The sequence below is a fragment of the Epargyreus clarus genome, unplaced genomic scaffold, assembly GCF_041222505.1.
Source record: "Epargyreus clarus isolate Ecla_fem2 unplaced genomic scaffold, WU_Ecla_fem_2.2 ptg000005l, whole genome shotgun sequence".
Classification (NCBI taxonomy): Eukaryota; Metazoa; Arthropoda; class Insecta; order Lepidoptera; family Hesperiidae; genus Epargyreus; species Epargyreus clarus.
The window spans coordinates 15,777,907-15,795,158 of NW_027332213.1; the positions used below are offsets into that span (position 1 = coordinate 15,777,907).

General features: G+C 41.9%; 1 protein-coding gene across 1 annotated transcript in view; it reads left to right on the forward strand.

Annotated features, from left to right (window-relative positions):
* The window catches only part of Mekk1 (mitogen-activated protein kinase kinase kinase 4), a 53,920-nt gene that overhangs the window by 31,310 nt on the left and 5,358 nt on the right, over positions 1–17,252 (forward strand). The window contains exons 5-25 of the mRNA XM_073073352.1: positions 333–509; positions 927–1,087; positions 1,563–1,687; positions 2,165–2,349; positions 2,787–2,926; positions 3,517–3,830; positions 4,431–4,632; positions 5,359–5,473; positions 6,022–6,143; positions 6,843–7,002; positions 7,425–7,592; positions 8,060–8,196; positions 8,523–8,633; positions 8,920–9,061; positions 9,900–10,061; positions 12,853–13,026; positions 13,420–13,652; positions 14,318–14,528; positions 14,856–14,955; positions 15,403–15,587; positions 16,337–16,504. Coding sequence (XP_072929453.1) covers positions 333–509; positions 927–1,087; positions 1,563–1,687; positions 2,165–2,349; positions 2,787–2,926; positions 3,517–3,830; positions 4,431–4,632; positions 5,359–5,473; positions 6,022–6,143; positions 6,843–7,002; positions 7,425–7,592; positions 8,060–8,196; positions 8,523–8,633; positions 8,920–9,061; positions 9,900–10,061; positions 12,853–13,026; positions 13,420–13,652; positions 14,318–14,528; positions 14,856–14,955; positions 15,403–15,587; positions 16,337–16,504 — 3,492 coding nt within the window. The remainder of the gene's footprint in view (positions 1–332; positions 510–926; positions 1,088–1,562; positions 1,688–2,164; positions 2,350–2,786; positions 2,927–3,516; positions 3,831–4,430; positions 4,633–5,358; positions 5,474–6,021; positions 6,144–6,842; positions 7,003–7,424; positions 7,593–8,059; positions 8,197–8,522; positions 8,634–8,919; positions 9,062–9,899; positions 10,062–12,852; positions 13,027–13,419; positions 13,653–14,317; positions 14,529–14,855; positions 14,956–15,402; positions 15,588–16,336; positions 16,505–17,252) is intronic.

A 17,252-nucleotide genomic window follows, 5' to 3' on the forward strand; every position in this document is an offset into this window, starting at 1 on the left:
GTCGCTACAATGGAAGATAGTATGGGCAAATGCTTCTAACTCTTTACAAAAATATGTGAATGTATTCATCAAAAAGGAAAAATCAAAATTACAAAATTCCTGATTTATTAATATTAATGATGATGGCACCTCGGTGCTCGGTAAACGAATAACGGTGTGCCTATGCTCTTCCTCTCATTTCTATTTCATAAAAGTCATCACAGTCAAATAATGCCACAAATTTGCTATAGGTTTTTTCCTATTCTAAAACTGGTATGATTAAGAAACTTAGTTCTTCAAAGTAGTCTTTAAACCGTGACCACCGCTCTTCATTCCAGATTCTGAATTCCCAGGTGGAATCGTGCAGCAGGTTCATGTCGCTGACCTCGCGGCTGAAGTGTCGCGCGGCGGAGGACGAGGTGCAGGAGCGCTGGGCGGACGACGAGCTGCCCGCCAACAGGGTCAGCTTCCACAAGACCTTCAGCATGCTCATCAACATGGGCAACGTCGAGAAGGGCTGCAGGCGGACTGTGAGTAGCTTTGTGGTGTTTAGTCCCCAGGTTCATGTCGCTGATGTACCGGCTGAAGTAGCTTTGTATTTTTTTAATTATGTAGGAATACGTTTTTAAGTGAAGGTGTTCCGACGTGATTCTGTCTTGACTATTCAAGTATTGATCTGTTCAACTTTGAAAAATGAGATGCTTGGTTGTTTGCTTCTTCAATTTCATAGAGATAAAGTAACATAGATATAACCTTTTTCGATATCTTTATTTTTCTCGTCCCGTGAAAAAATGCAATTCGGGAATGCAAGACAAACGACAAAATAAATACATTGCCATTGCCAGTTTTTAATCTTATTTATATCTCCCTTTCCAAATTGATATGTTTTTTATTCGTATGCATTAAGTTGACTCCCCGTCATTACAAAAAATAAGTCTATATTCCAGATAAGCCGCGAGGAGCAGGTGTGGCAGAACGAGCTGAAGGACCTGATCTGGCTGGAGCTGCAGGCCAAGATCGCGGGCCGCTCGCTGGCGCAGCAGGATGCCTTCCTGTGCGCGCAGAGAGACATCGTGCCGTCCATAGTGCAGAAGGTGCTGGAGTACAAGTGAGGAAGATGCTGTCACTTTATTATTTTACAGGTGTCTTAGCACCCCAAAGCTGCAGTAGCTTAACAGGTGGAAGAGCTGGTCATTTGTATGAAATTTAATAACAAATGTGCCTATATACTGTCAGTAACAAACTCGCAAATAAGATTTGTGTTCTAACTGAGGTTAGCCGAGAATGTGTACCTACACTAAAGGGCTTAGTTAAAATGTCTCAGGTAAAACAGAGACAGCTTCGAATTTTAACACTTCTATTGTAAATCAGAAATAGGTACTCCGATAGTGCCTAAACTATGAGAGGTCTTATATGCGCGGATATACATTGTATGATTAATCGCGTAAAAGTTGAGTAGGTCATTTACTCAAGAACCTAGGTGGAGTGTATTATATATCCATTATATAAAACACGATAATAAAATCCAATATAAGTCAAGAAAATACACTACTTTTCCTCTAATAATGTTTTTGTCATTACAGGTTTGTAAACCCCAACCCGTGCACGGACCAATCCCGGCGGCTGACCGTCGTGGTCGGCTCCAGCGAGGACCTCTCCGCTGACGTCTTGGATTGCCAGCAGATACCCATCTGCGAAGAGGATGACGGTACGTTTGTATTGATTGTTTTATATTGAATAATAAGATAAACAGATTTATAAGAATGTCTTTTTTAAAGTAGGAAATGGAAGTACAGTCCATCTGGTTTTTTGTTATAGGATTCACTTCTTTAAGATGCAAATATGAAGCAATGTTACTTCAGATAACTTTTGTAAATGTATTCTATCATATCCACAACGCTTTGAAAAAGTGAATGTATTTTACTATATCGTTCAAAACTAAAAACAGTAGCACAGTATCATAAAAATGTACGGCTAGTTACAATAACAAAAAAGCGTCAAAGAGTGTAGCATTAAAGAGTTGAGCATTTAAAACATTTTTTGTTTGTACCTTTGTCTTCTTAATCGCACAGTGATTTAGAACACAACCTAAAGAGCTGTGGTGTTTGTTTTATTTAGTGTGGTAACATCAACACCTTTATAACACAGACACCTAAACCAAAATCCCCTGCTCTTCCTCTCCCAGGGTTGCCGTCGATATGCGTGTCGTTCGACTGCGCGGCGTGCTCGGACGCGGTGGGCGTGGCCATGCGGCAGGTCAGCAACCTGCTCGAGGCCTTCTACGGCTCGTTAGCGCTCTACCCGTCCAGCACTGCCGCCAAGGCAGACCAGCCGATGCTGGTCGATCCGAAGTTCCAGAACCGGATACGGGTGAGTGATATGTGATTGCTACTGGTCCTCATATTACCTGTCTCAGGCTTCTAAGATCGTGGTATAATGATAGTGGCCTGAATTCGGTCGTACTTATATTTATGTCCAGGATTTAAAAATTTTGGTCTTATGATAGCGTTGTGAAGTCAGGCGTTATTACATTGATGTCCAGGATTTGTTGACATGATGAAATGACCATTATAATTCAGTTGTCAGTGTATAGTTTTCATTAGATATTTTACGTATTTTTGATATTATTTTATACGCCATATTATAAGAGTATTTTATCCGAAAATAATTTTGCTTACAGTTTAAAACAACGTAAAGACAGGCTTCCCAATACAATTATTGAAAAAAGACTAACTTAAGTTATTATAAGGATACCAGAAAAATCAATTCTAACAACTATTAAATAAAAATAATTTCTATTGTCCCAGGCAATGTGTTTATGGTACAACATAGCGCTCCACATGCGCTTGAAGATGCTCTCCATCCGCCGCATCCTGCGCACGCTGCTCAGCAAGCAGCGCCGACGTACATACGACCATAGGGCGTCTACTGACTCCGTCGCCACCAGGTAATGTTATAAGGCATTATAAGCTACATATGACTTACCACACGCCACACGCAATGTTCCTTCTCAATAGCTATACCACTTGCGACATACAACCCGTTATGCCCCACATCGACAATTCACGCGCTAAATTCACAAGTCACGTGATCATTCGCCACTCGCAACGTACTACTCGTTACGCGCCACACACTCACCAACTGACCACCCACAACTCACCATTAGCAACATATACCCACACTCCACAAGATATACAGAATTCACCAAATGTACGAGTAACTTACCAAATATAATAACACTTTCTGAACACAATTTCTTATGTTATACCTACCTTATAAACACCCTCATATTACTACAATATATCTTTGTATCAATCATTAATCATTTGAAATGTAATCATTTGAAAATAAAAAAAAAAGTCTTGTGATTTTTTATGTGTATTTATATTCATTTATTATGCTATATTAAAGTAGATAAAAAATCTAAAATTAAATCGAATGTAAGACAAAATAGACTACCTTAGCATTTCAATAATTTAACAATATTTAGTACGATAAATAACTGGACTTTAGTTACCTTATAATTTTGTTTTATAGACAATCTATGGATTCCCCGCGGCCATGTCAAGTGCGCTTCGACGTCAGCAACAACACGACAGACTCCAACAACAGCGACTCCAGCGGACAGTCCGCCGGACCTGAACCCGATGTCCACAAGGAGAATGAACAGAATGTACAGAGGAATGAACATTCCAATGAACGGAGAAGTAATGAGGTGTGCCAGAATGGTACAGGCAGTTCTACGAATACAGATGGATCTAATAGTCATGGAAGTAGTGACTCCGGTCAGGGCCAAGATACTACTGCGAAAGAGAGAAAAGTATCGGCTGTAGATGAACCTTATTTTAAAGGTGAGTTCGAAAATATTATTTTTATAATGACAAAGATAATTTAAATATTATTGTTATGTTTTTCTGGTAAAACTTTTGTTGAGATTAACAATTAAAGATTTATTTATTACTATGGATGTGAATTGTCTCAGTTTATTCCATAGAATGACGAGTTGCACTAATCTTATAATTCGAATTAATGATTATTAGGTTTGTTTTTGTTAATAAACAAGTATTTTTATCACGCTTTTATTAGCTTGATCTGTATGTATGTAACGGATAAATATTTATGTAAAGGAATTTTTTAACCTGTTTTTTACTTACTTTGAACGATCAGATTAGCTTAAAATTTTAAACAATTATCAAGAACCGATGACAATACACGATTTACATAATTTTATCCCATTCAGCTCATCAGGATCGTCAGGATTCAGGATTAACGATTTTCCTTGTGCGATTTTAGCGTGGCCTTTTGTTTTTAAACTATAATATTTTTTTTGTAATATTTTTTTTACGTCTATATAATTTATAGTCATGTCTGGGAACCCTGACTGACCGAGAGAGAATGCACAAATTGACCATGAAGGAGGATAAAAATGAATAACTTTATGATTGTTTCAGAGCTGTCCGGCATCACGACGCCCGACACCCCGGAGATCGTGGTCTCGGAGACGTACAGCACGAACGACACGAGCGCGTCCAGTGAGAGCGGCTACGGCAGCGCCGGCGAGCGCGACGGCGGCGGGCACGTGCTCGCGCTCGGCCCGCTCGCGGACCTGGCGCGGCTGCGGCTGCTCAGGCGGACCGCGTGCTCGCCGTACAGGTGTGTACAGCGAGAGCGGCTACGGCAGCGCCGGCGAGCGCGGCGGCGCAACCGGGGTCATTTGGACGTTAAGGTCAAGTTGGCACCGAGGAAGCTGGGCGTCTTGAACCTAGCGAACCGGTACTTCAGTACGGGGCAACTCCTTCTGCTTTATAAAGCGCAAGTGAGACTCCACATGGTGTACTGTTCGCATCTCTGGGCAGGGGCGCGCCAATACCAACTCTTGACTCCGTGCAGGCGTGTAACACACTTGACTCGGTGCAGAAACGCGCGATCCGAATCGTCAATGACCCGATGATTCCCGATCTGTTAGAACCTTTAAGTTTGCGGAGGGACATAGGTTCCCTCTGTGTGTTCTACCGGCTTTACAATGGTGAGTTTTCCGAGGAACTATTTGACCTGGTGCCTAACTCACCATTCCCTCATAGCACCACTCGCGGAAGGATGAAGTTCCATGCACACCAACTGGACTCGTGGCGGCCTTCCACGGTTCTATCCGGTATTCCCGGAGCGCTATGACATGGGGCTCTTCAAAAAAGGTACAAAAAGAGCTCTCATACAAAGCCGGCGATGCATTGGCAACACCTCTGGTGTTGCAAATGTCCATAAGCGCGCTTGACTACTTTCCATCAGGTAGCACGTCTGCCTAATCGTTAGGCTAAATAATAAAAAAAATAAATGTCATTTTATATACATTTCAATTATTTTAATAATATTTTGTTACAGAGAATACTACTACGAAATGTTGAAAACACAGGGAGTTCGGCGATGCATGATGTTCATGAACAAAATGTGCCACAATCTGTTGAGCCGAGTCTATTTCACTCTATTGGAACCGCAGGTAAATCTTAATTCTTCTAAACAATATAATCCTACATTTATTCTAGCCAAGAAATAATTCTTGAGTACTTTAGACAAATACACATCCATAAATCTAACAAAATTTAGTTATGTTGGCATCTCGTGTGGATGAATGAATTCAAAGGTAGACGTTACTGATAATTTGGGAAATGGTACAATTGTTTTTGAACATAAAATAATAGTGAAGTATCTCTTCACTATCGTATCTATACTATCGTATATCTGTATATATCTGTTAGTCTTTCTCTGATATAGCAACCTGTCTTGTATCATGTGAAATATACGGTAATATTCAAGCCTAAGGTTTTGAAACTTTAATATCACTGACATTTTAGTTATTTTACTGACCATTTAATTCCGAACAGATCTTGCCGAAAGCGCCACCTATCGGTCTCCAAAAGTCCTATCTTTCAAGCGGGAAACACTGATACTCACAAAACATTGAAATCTGTGCGACAATTCTCGAAAAAAGCATGTACGAACCTGTACTCTGTTTATACAAATTAATAAATATTTTATGTTACCCAGGATTCCCCAGACGCATTCGTAACAGACGATCCATCTGAGATATTCGGGGAGAACAAGGAGGGGGAGGTGAAAAGCGAGGAAGCCAAGCAGGAGGACGCCATGAACGCGCACGAGTTACGGAGGTGAGTTCGATGTATGGGTTCTGTGTTGTAAACTTATTTATTTATTTTTAATTTAGAGTGGGATTTTTCCCCTGGGCGAACACACACACTGTGTTGTACACTTCTATTCACACAAGATGTTGAATGAAGTTGAATGTCTTTGATTATATTTAATTTATTTTGAAATTATTTTTTTCATTTATCGACACTAGAAACTCATCCTTAAAACGTCGACGCAAAATATTTATCAAGAAAATAATTACTTTCAATTTTATTTAAATGGTCTTGTTGCTAGAAAGTGGCAGTGGGCAATATGCATTGATTAGATAAAATAATAAAATAATCCTTTAACATTTTTCGTCAATCATTTACAGGAATAAGGAAAATAAGCTGTTAAAAAATGATTGTTGTTGTTGTTGTTATTTTTTATAAAAGGGAAATAGCAAACCACCTTATAGTCCACCTGACGGTAACCACTTCACCGCCGCCCATCTGTGATCAACTCTAAATAGAACAGGCGCTTCGAGTTTTCCTGGTTCACCTGACGCTAAACTGACAGATGCGTTAGGTCCCGCGCTATCGTCGTCCCGCTAATATCTACAATTTGCTATTACGATGCGATTTTTTTCTATATTCGGAGCGGACCAGCAATTTGGCGCTGACTCTACCATTCAAGTCGAAGTACCACTACCTCTCAACGCGTCGTATTTTGCCCCCCAGATATGGCTGTTGGTCGGAGGAGTGCAGCAGCATGTCGCTGCCGTCGTACCGCAACCACTTCCTGCTGCTCAGCTCCATCTGCATGGAGGCCGTGCACGACTACCTGTCGTTGCGGCTGGAAGGACGACCCGACAAGCCGTCGTGTCTCACTGTTAAGCAGGTATTGGTCACTCTGTATATTTGTGAATTAGGAGCGATTTTTTCTTTCATACCTCAGTATTTAGAAGAAGAGAGGGAGAGTGGCAGAATAGAACGAAGGGAGTTAATCTTTACCAAATTTGTCCATGTGAGTTTAGGGTGCAACTACTCAAAGACACAATGCTCCCTGTATCCTGGTATTTATTCTGAAGTCATCTCGGTATTAACATGAGAGAGGGAAATTTATTTAAGATGGATTATTTCATTCATGCCTGGATGCTCAACACTTCAGTTCAAGTGTTAAGATTTTGTATTGTGTGTGTGTAAATATGTCACAGCTCTTGTTGTGGCATTGTTACATATACGCTAAACGTTCTATCACTTTGCAGGCTTAGTAAGCACTTAGTAGGAAGGTCTGATCATTAGGTATATTTTTTTTTTCAGTTAATCCACGACCTCAAGGAGGGCTTGGACATCGCGACGTCGATGCGAGCGTCGTTCGCCCGCTACGTGGAGGCAGCCCTGCGTAACACGCGCGTGGGAGTGGCTGCTCGGCGCGACCTGCTGCTGCTGCTGCGCACCTTCGACGGCACCGTGGAGACCGCGCTCGAGGTGAGCCAACACCGACAGGTGGCGCGGATGTCGCGGCAATACTTGTTATAATGGTCTGATATGCAGTGTTAATAGTTTGGTCACCGGATAGGTCAAGTAACACGACGTAAGGAGTGAAGTGCGCAGTAAGTTATGAAAGACAGCAAGCGTCAGCGAACGTTGGCTAATGGTGGCGGTTGCCAACGACATGCGGTGGCAATCAATAGCTGTTACCAGTGATGGTTTGATGACTATTGTCGACAGTCCGAACCGGTGATTTTATATAAATTTCGACACATTTTTTTTCCTACCCGCAGCATTTCCGATACTAAATTTGAACGAATAAGGCCAAGAAACTAATCCATCCAAGTCGCTTGTGAGGCATTTGTCCATAATTTCCGTATGTCATTCAGAAAGTTAATTAGTAAATTGGTTACGACATGTACACTATATCCACAGTAAAATACAACGTGTGTGTGTGTCCGCAGCAATACCTGTCGTACCTGCGCACGATGTCGGGCACGGAGGCGCTGTCGCGCGCCTGCCTGGCGGCCGAGTGGGCCTTCACCGCGCGCCTCGCCGCCCGCGTGCCGCCCGCCGCCGACCGCGCGCCCGCCGCCTTCACGTGAGACATGGCACTGTATTAATAGCTTTTACCCCGCGGCTTCGGTCACGGACAGATGGCGATAATAATACAATAATTAATTGCGGCTTTATTCTGATACCAAGGGTGTGATAGTGGTAGGGTCAACCCTAGATAGGGTTCTAATATTATCTGTAGCCACTTACCATCAGGTAAAAAGCGTGCACGTTTGACATTTCTATATTATTAAAAAAAAACTTTGTATTTATTACAAAATTACGTTAGATGACGTCACCAAATTCGTCAATGATGAAAATTAATGAGAGGAGAATAAATTAATATGGTAATGGTGTATATTCTGACCGTAGGGACATGGCGTGCAATCAGCTGGAGATGGTGCTGCGACGCTTCGAGGAGAAGCTGCACGAGGTGATAGCGCATGTGGAACAAAGCGAACCATTGGATCACGAAGGGACTAGGTTCGTATTTATTCGTGTAGATTTTTTTTTTATAATATAACGTTAATTGTACAACAACATCTATTGAGTTTTTGAAGCAGACCGGTAAACTAAAATTTTCCATTTCGCATATACGTCTGCGATGTTAAAAAAATATTTCTTTAAATTAGCCAACCTCGGATAGGAATTTAATCTTATCTGAATTTGATTACAGATGTTCATTGGCGGCAGTAGCCACATACCATCAGATGGAATGCATGGTCGTCTGCTACTCCTATATTAATAAAAAAATGTGTTTGTTTGTCAGATACATAGCGTACGCGATGTGCCGCGCGACGCAGGACGTGTACGCTTCGGAGCGCGAGCCCACGCTGGCCGCCGCGCAGTGGGCGCGCGCGCTCGCCGCCCGCCTGCCGCGCGCGCACCGCCACCTGCGGCTCCAGCTGTTCGTGAGTACACGTGTGCTGTGTCGGGCACGTGCCCGCGTCGGAGCGCGAGCCCACGCTGGCCGCCGCGCAGTGGGCGCGCGCGCTCGCCGCCCGCCTGCCGCGCGCGCACCGCCACCTGCGGCTCCAGCTGTTCGTGAGTACACGTGTGCTGTGTCGGGCACGTGCCCGCGTCGGAGCGCGAGCCCACGCTGGCCGCCGCGCAGTGGGCGCGCGCGCTCGCCGCCCGCCTGCCGCGCGCGCACCGCCACCTGCGGCTCCAGCTGTTCGTGAGTACACGTGTGCTGTGTCGGGCACGTGCCCGCGTCGGAGCGCGACGCAGAACGTGTACGCATCGGATATTGATATAGTCCGCACCAAAATGCTAGCCCGCTCCGAATATAGAAACGAGTCGGGTCGCAATAGCAAATTGCAGATATTAGCGGGACTAAGACAACGCGGGACCCGCCTACGAGTAAATAGCTGCGTTAATGGGCCCTTACGTTACGGTCTATATGCTAAATACTAGGGGGGGGGGCGGGAGAGGGGTCACCGTACAAGAGACCGCTATCCTCCAGAGCTTTTCGCTTTATTTATTGACCCGTAATAGATAAACAGTTCAAATAACAAATGCTAAAAATAAAAAGCTAAGGAAAATTTTGTGGTACGGAGCACTCCATATGCAAATTCGACTTGCATTTTGCTATGCTTTTATTAAATACATCAAAAACGTATAACTTCTTACATGCGTAAGTATACACCACAGACCTGTATTTGTTTTAGACCTGTGGTATACACACTCCTTTAATCATGAACATGCTTTTTTTAAATGTTCTTACGTCCCTATATCTAATATTCACAGAACAGCCTGATGTCAATCCGTGACTGCATAGTGCTGCACACGCGGACGGTGTTCGAGAAGACCAGGTTCGAGTACCACAGCGACATACCCAAGGAGGTGTACGAGTCCATCAGCCCCCGGATTCGGGAGCTGCTGTTGCAAGTCTACAAGCTTGGCTTTGAGGTGAGAAACTAAATTATTATATGTCCTGTACATATTAATGTTACGGTTAAAGATCTATTTTACGTCTTTTTTCTATACTAATTATATCTTCTGCATGATTTTTTCTTAATTGTATTATATAATCTTGTAATGTTGTAGTCTTGCACAATATTTTATATGAGGTTAAATATTATTCATGTACAAAGCGTTTTAAATTAAAATTAGATTATAAATAATGCATAAATGTGTCAAGTAAGTCCTTCTTTGTAAATACAAAGTCCTCTGTATATACACACAATGTTTGTACGTCCCGCACACACACAATCACCTAACACGTCACGTGAATCACATATGGTAGGGTATATCACTAACGCTGGCACGCGGTCATGCACTATCTCCTTACTTAAGTATCTTATACAAAAAACTGTATTTTCCCTCTACCTTTTAAATAAAAAAAATGCGTTGGACTCGCATGTAGAGATGAAAGCTGTGCAAGGTAGGTAATCTACAATTCTTGACCGACAGTCTCTGTATTTTCCTCCATCGTGTAAATATACAGAATTTGCGCTAAACACGAACACAAATCTTGCACTATCACACACGCTACCCTGTAGATGCACCGTAAAATGTAAAAGTCCTACCAATCTGGCATGGTATGGAATGTAATACCACCACCAACCTGACGTCTCGTGTCGCTCCACTGACACTAACGTCCACAAGTCGTCCTTAACTATCATAATAATACCCAACTTTGTATATACACATAATTTTCACTAAACATCCATACACAAAACCACCTTACATCTTACGCACGTAGGCTAGGGGTCCAACTAACACGCCGGCCCTTCACAGTTGTACGGCGAGATGTACAAGTTCGCTCAGGCGCCATTCAAGTCATATGCGAGGGTGAAACGATGCCGTCCTGCGTCGCACTAGTCACTGCCCGCTAACTAACATAGGGTAGAGAGTCACAAGACCAACGCCCATTGTCACAATAACTTCCCACTTTGTAAATACACAGAATTTTCACACACACACACACACACACACACACACACACACACACACACACACACACCCACATACGCACGCATGTACACACACACGCCCACACTTACAGACAACCACCTAGCGTCCCCCGCACGTAGGGTAGGGTATATAACTAACACGCCGCCCCCTCACAGCTGCACCGCGAGATGTACAAGTTCGCTCAGGCGCCGTTCAAGCTGCACCGCGAGCGCGCGGTGCGGCGCCGGCCCGCCTCGCTGCAGCCCGCGCGCCCGCCGCCCGCGCAGCCCCGACGCAGGCCGGAGACCATGCTGATACACGACTACCATCCGCTGGTAGGGTGCGACGGACGGGGGGATGGGGGTGAGGGTGCAGACTGGGGCAATGTGGGATATCGGCTTATATAGGGTAGGGTAAATGTAGGGTATACGTTAGTTTAAGATGGGGATAAGTTTAGGATTTAAAAAATAGGGTATGGGTAATTATAGATGTAAGTTTAGGACATTGGAATGTGCTATTATGTGCATTGGGTTATTGTAGGGTATGGGGAGATCTAACTCTTGGGTAAATGTAGGGTATACGTTAGCTTAGAATGTGGATAAACTTATGATTTGCGTAAAAGAGATGAGAATGTCATATTGTGTGCATTAGGTTAATGTAGGGTATGGGGTAATATAGGATATGGGTAATTGTAAGTGGAAGTTGTGGATATGCGTAAATATGGAGTAATGGTAATTGTAGGGTATAGGTAGGGTTAGAATGTAGATACCTGTAGAATTTAAGTAAATAGGGAGTAATTATAGTATATATGACAAAAATACGTACTAATTTTCTTGCTAATAAATAAAAGTTAATAATAAAAGACGCAAAATATGATAAATATTTTTTTTTAAGTACAGATTTGGACATATTTTGGCAAATCAAATTTATTATTTTAATATAAAAAAGTTCTGTGAAAAGTAAAGTATTTGATAATACGACATTATAGATACTTAAAAATCAGATCTAAAATTAAAAAAAATATTACATCTAGTAAGTAGGTTTCAACTATAGTTTCTCTCTGTCTTTCACTGCCTCACATATCCCTCTGTCTCAGTCGCCGGGTCGTTCTAAAGTGTTTCGTGTTCAGCTTTTGGTGGTCATTGCCTTATTTTGTCGCGTCGTGTGTCAGTGTGTGTGGTTAAAACAATTGCAATTCGCTTGTGCTTGATATAATATTTTATGTATTTATTGTTTTAAAGGTACTTCGGACTTCTTTGATTTAAAAAGATGGTATTGGTGTATATGTTTTTGGTTTTAAAAAGGTACATAGTTTAGATTATTGCATTAGAAAATGGATTGCTTATTTGGTATTTTTTAAACATTTTGAATTAAGTAAGACATGATTTTTCTGTTATTTTGTGTGTTACAAGAAGGTGTGTTATAAGTATGGATAACTACATAATTGTATTAATATAGTCCGTTACAAGTTATTAAAAATAAACTTAATTTCCCTTATTTATAGTTAAAATCTTAGCTCCTGATGTTTAACCTTTCTGTTATAATTTATTTACGAGTATTAAGATTAGTATTTTATTAAGATTACGGACACTACTTGTAAAAACAGGTAACACTCTGACGTAAGTAAGGAGCAGATGTAACTGTAGTACTGTAGTGTTCATCCTGTTGTACAATAGGCACTGGTCTTAACCATTGGCTTTTTAAATCAATATCACCTGCTGGATGTAGATCAGTACTGGCCTAAAAACCTCTCGTTTATGAACGCCCTCCAGAAACAACCCACATCACCGCCCATATCTTCCAGATACACAAGGAGTTACACCGTTTCGTGAACGACGCGTCCACACGTACCGCGCGGCGCTCCACGCAGGAGTCGCCGGCGCGCGGCCGACTTCGGCTGTTGCGCTCGGAGAGCATTGGCGAGGAACCCGACAATGCTGTGGACGATCGGGTCTTCGATAGGAATTTTAGGGAACAGGTGAACAAATTTGAAATCATCTTTTTTCATTTTTATTTCTCTATTTTTTTTCCTACTATTTTGTAATAAATGTGATATAGAGTCTGGCATCAATAAGATTAGCTGATAACGACGATTTTTTTTTCTGGATCTTCAGATGTAGTCGGAAAATGACATGTAAATCTTTTCGCTTTTATTATATATAATCTAAGAGACATGCTGTATTTGAAGTAAAAAAAAAACTTAAAACTTTGTTCGTTCGTTTCGTAAACTGTCTATAAATTTAAATAATTATTATATTTTTTATTTGTATTCAAATCATACTTTTTCCTCTTCTCTTTCGCTTTTTTTGTCTTTGTTTCTCTTTGTACTATCATAAGAGTTCATTTGTATTGATTATATTATTTTCCTCAGAGTCAAACAGATCTCGAGCTTCTGCTGGGCGGCACATGCTCCACAACAGCATCAGTTCCTACTGAGGACCGCACAGACGGTGTAGAGTTCTCTGAGCGGGGTGATGGCAGCGAGCCCAGTGAGGACGAAGCGGAGTGGGCGAAACGTGTCGCTATAGCTGTTATTGACTTCGCGAATTGTTGGATGCAGTTTGTGGTGGAGCGCTGTGATAGGGGAAGGGGACTGAGGCCGCGGTGAGTTAAAAATAAATTGTTTTTTTTTATCTGATTTAAATTTGAAAAGTATATTGATTTAGTGCAGAGATGTTAATACTTTGTCGAATTGAACTATCATAAACCGTTCGTAATTTTTTGATGCTATTGAGCTGATGATTTTGTTACTTACATGAGTATGGGAATAACGAAATAGTTTTATTTTTTTAATACTCTCATATACTTTATTTCTCATATACTTTATTTATATTATTATTACAAGATTTTAGAATTATTATCTACTTTATGAGAACATTAACATTATAAGAACTTAAATTAAATTAAAAAACCAAATAAAAATACTTACAATATTATAAAAATAATTAAAATATTGAATTGTCTAGAATGTAAGAAATAAATCTTATTTTTTTTTAATTTTTAAGTTGAAATTGTCATTGTTTATCAAAAATATCTTTTGTGGAGGCAGTGTTACCCTTATCATCGAGTTGTTTAGTATGTTTTAGGATTACGAATGGATACGGACGCCACTTGTGATCTTGCATATCACAGGATATGTAAAATTTTTGTTCGACCTACTTACGAACAAAGTGCACTACACTATGTACCAGCTGTCAGGCTGAGGAATATTTGTGTTTAAAATAAAGTGTAAAAAAAATTGAATGTGACCGGAACTTTTCATTGGCCAGATGGGCGAGCCAAGGCCTCGAGTTCCTGATGCTGGCGTGCGAGCCGTGCAACACGCGCCACCTGTCGGAGTCGGAGTTCGTGTCGCTGAAGCAGCTGATGGACGGCTGCATCTCGCACGTGATCGGGTCGCGCGCGCCGCCCCGCGCCGACGCCGCGCCGCCGCCGCCCGCCTCGCCCGCGCCGCCGCACCGACAGCGGCACCGCATACACGTGAGTACCGGTATTGTATACGCTTACTAGGGGGTACGCGGCGAGCTAAGACGAATAGGCGCAATTACTAGTATATGAATATACTATTCGGGTGTATTCGCTAGTCGTCAAGATTCACCACGCGGTTTGTCACCATTCATCACGCGCTGTATTTTTTTACATTATACTAAGATACGCGCTCAACAGAGACGAAAATACGCGAATATAAATATGTTAAACTTATCGGGTATATTCGCAATACGTTTTTTATACATAATTAAGATACTCGGCAAACACGCTCAGTTTTGCATGTTTTTTCGTAATTAAAATACCATGATTTATTTTCAGAGTCCCTTATCAAACGCGAGCAGCAGGGAGGCTCCGACACCACCGACGCCGCCCGGCGAGATGGAACCGTCCCTTACCTACGTTGGCAATGAATCAGCTTGTAAGATATTTTATTTTAATTCAGTTTGTACTTTTGACCATGTTAGGTTTATTATTCCTTAGGAGTGATAAGGCAGGCATCTTTGATTGGCTTCAAGTAGAATTTTGTTATACTTAGAGTTAGTTACCAAACCATTTCCTTATCTAACCTCCAGCCATAGATTAGTAAAGATACTTCGCCGCCTTGAAATTGAATGAAGCCGCAAACGGCTTATTAGTAAGTTCTTTTTTTGAATTTTTGACAAATAAAAACATTTTTAGAGAAAATTTACGAATAAATAACTAGTACTGCGTAATTTACATAATAAATAAATAATTATTTAAAATATTTTTGGGACATTTTAGCACGGAGACGTGGCAAAACTTTTTTACGGAACTATTTCAATTCTCAAAATTGGGTACATTTTCTTGTTAGGAGTGAGTAATCTTTACTAATCTATGCCCCCAGCGCACCACAAACGCGTGCTGGACGCGGTGCAGCAGCTGGACGAGCAGCGGGACAAGGCTCTGCGGGAGCTGCGCGCGGTGGGCCGCGTGCTGGAGGCGGCCGTCTCCAGCTACGAGCCCAAGCTGCGCCAGCTCACCTTCAAGTGGCAGCGCGGCCTCAAGATCGGCGCCGGCACCTTCGGCAAGGTGGGTTGTGGTGGCTCTGTGTTGATCTTATAGTGGGTTGTAATATCTCCGTGTAGTTAAGACTATGGGTAGTAAATTCCGCGCTAAACTTCTAGTCCGCTCTGATGTTGTTGCGCGCAGGTTTAGTTACCATGTACTCCGTAACGTAAGGGCACACTAACGCAGCAATGTATCCACGATTGAGAGCGGACAGCGGACGGGTGCCGTTGGGGGGACCCGCGCTGTCTTCGTACCGCTAATATCTACAAATTACTGTTGCGACGCGAATCGTTTCTGTATTGGGAGCGTACTAGCAGGTTGACACGGACTCTACCATCTATACATAGGTCTAAAGTTGGGTACCAACATCTCTATGTAGTTCTGCTTAAGGTAATAATATCTCTATATATTGTATATTGCGGTCTTATAATTAAAAGTAGTTGTATAATCTATTTAATTTCAATAATTCTAGTCAAGTGCATTTATTTGCTAAGACACGATTGAACGTTTCTCAATTTTTGGATGGGTCATTTTTATATTCAACAATGAGTCATCTTAATTGGGAGCATATTTCTAACTATGTTATGACTTCATCAACATAAAGAAATTTACGAATAACTAAAACCTAGGACAAATTTCTTAATTTATTAGTTAATTAAAGTCTAACATGGGTTCATAAAAATGTCCAGCAAAATATTGCGTAAGGTCCATACTATCTGCATACATTAGACCAAACACCGTCTTCAAACCCTCGTATTTTATCGGACCAGGTGTACACAGTAGTGAACACGGAGAGCGGGCAGTTGCTCGCGATGAAGGAGATCAGCATCGGCGCGGGCGACCGGCGCGCCCTGCAGCGCGCGGCCAACGAGCTGCGGGTGCTGGAGGGCATCCTGCATCCGCATCTCGTGCGGTACTACGGCTGCGAGCTGCATAGGGTGAGTTGTTTTACGTGGTTTATATTAGTAACTAATTATCGAACAAACAATAAATATCTGTATCATCAACTAAATACGGTGTGTACGGTTTGCATATTTTTAATAATTATAGTTATTAATTCTTCATTTTCGAAATGTTTCTTTTGGAGCGTTCGGAAAAATTATTAGTGTTTTTTTTAGAAAATCGACATATGAAAAGTCTACCAATAATTTTTTTATGTTATGATTTGGCACAATACGGTACGATATTACTCGGTCCGTAGTGTAACGATAGTATATAAAGTCTAGGAACATAAAGCATGTATACAAGATACAAGTCTTAGGCACACTTGCCTTATACACTATACGGAAATCGTAGTGAACTGTCAAGCGCTCGTTGCGCTCACGCGACGATACAGTGCGGGACGTTTGTTAGCCGACTGTCAACTGAGCGCGGCGGTTGTGAGGAGGCCGCGGGTCCTAATAGGTGAAGGGCACGCTGCGTATGCGCATGATAGTAACGGGCCGATCGACTCTACCACACACATCGGATGTGTGGTAGAGTCGATCGGGTAGTGGTTTTTGCGTGTCTGAACAAATTTAATGTGTCGCTGTGACTTTAGTGTGTGTGTGTATGTTTCTATACTTACATAAATATTATGTGCGTGTATATAAATGAAGGTCTGATTTAATAAATAACTAAAAACACATAAAATGTGTTACATTCGTGACCTGGTGTGTTCAGGGCTGTGTGGCTATATTCTCGCGT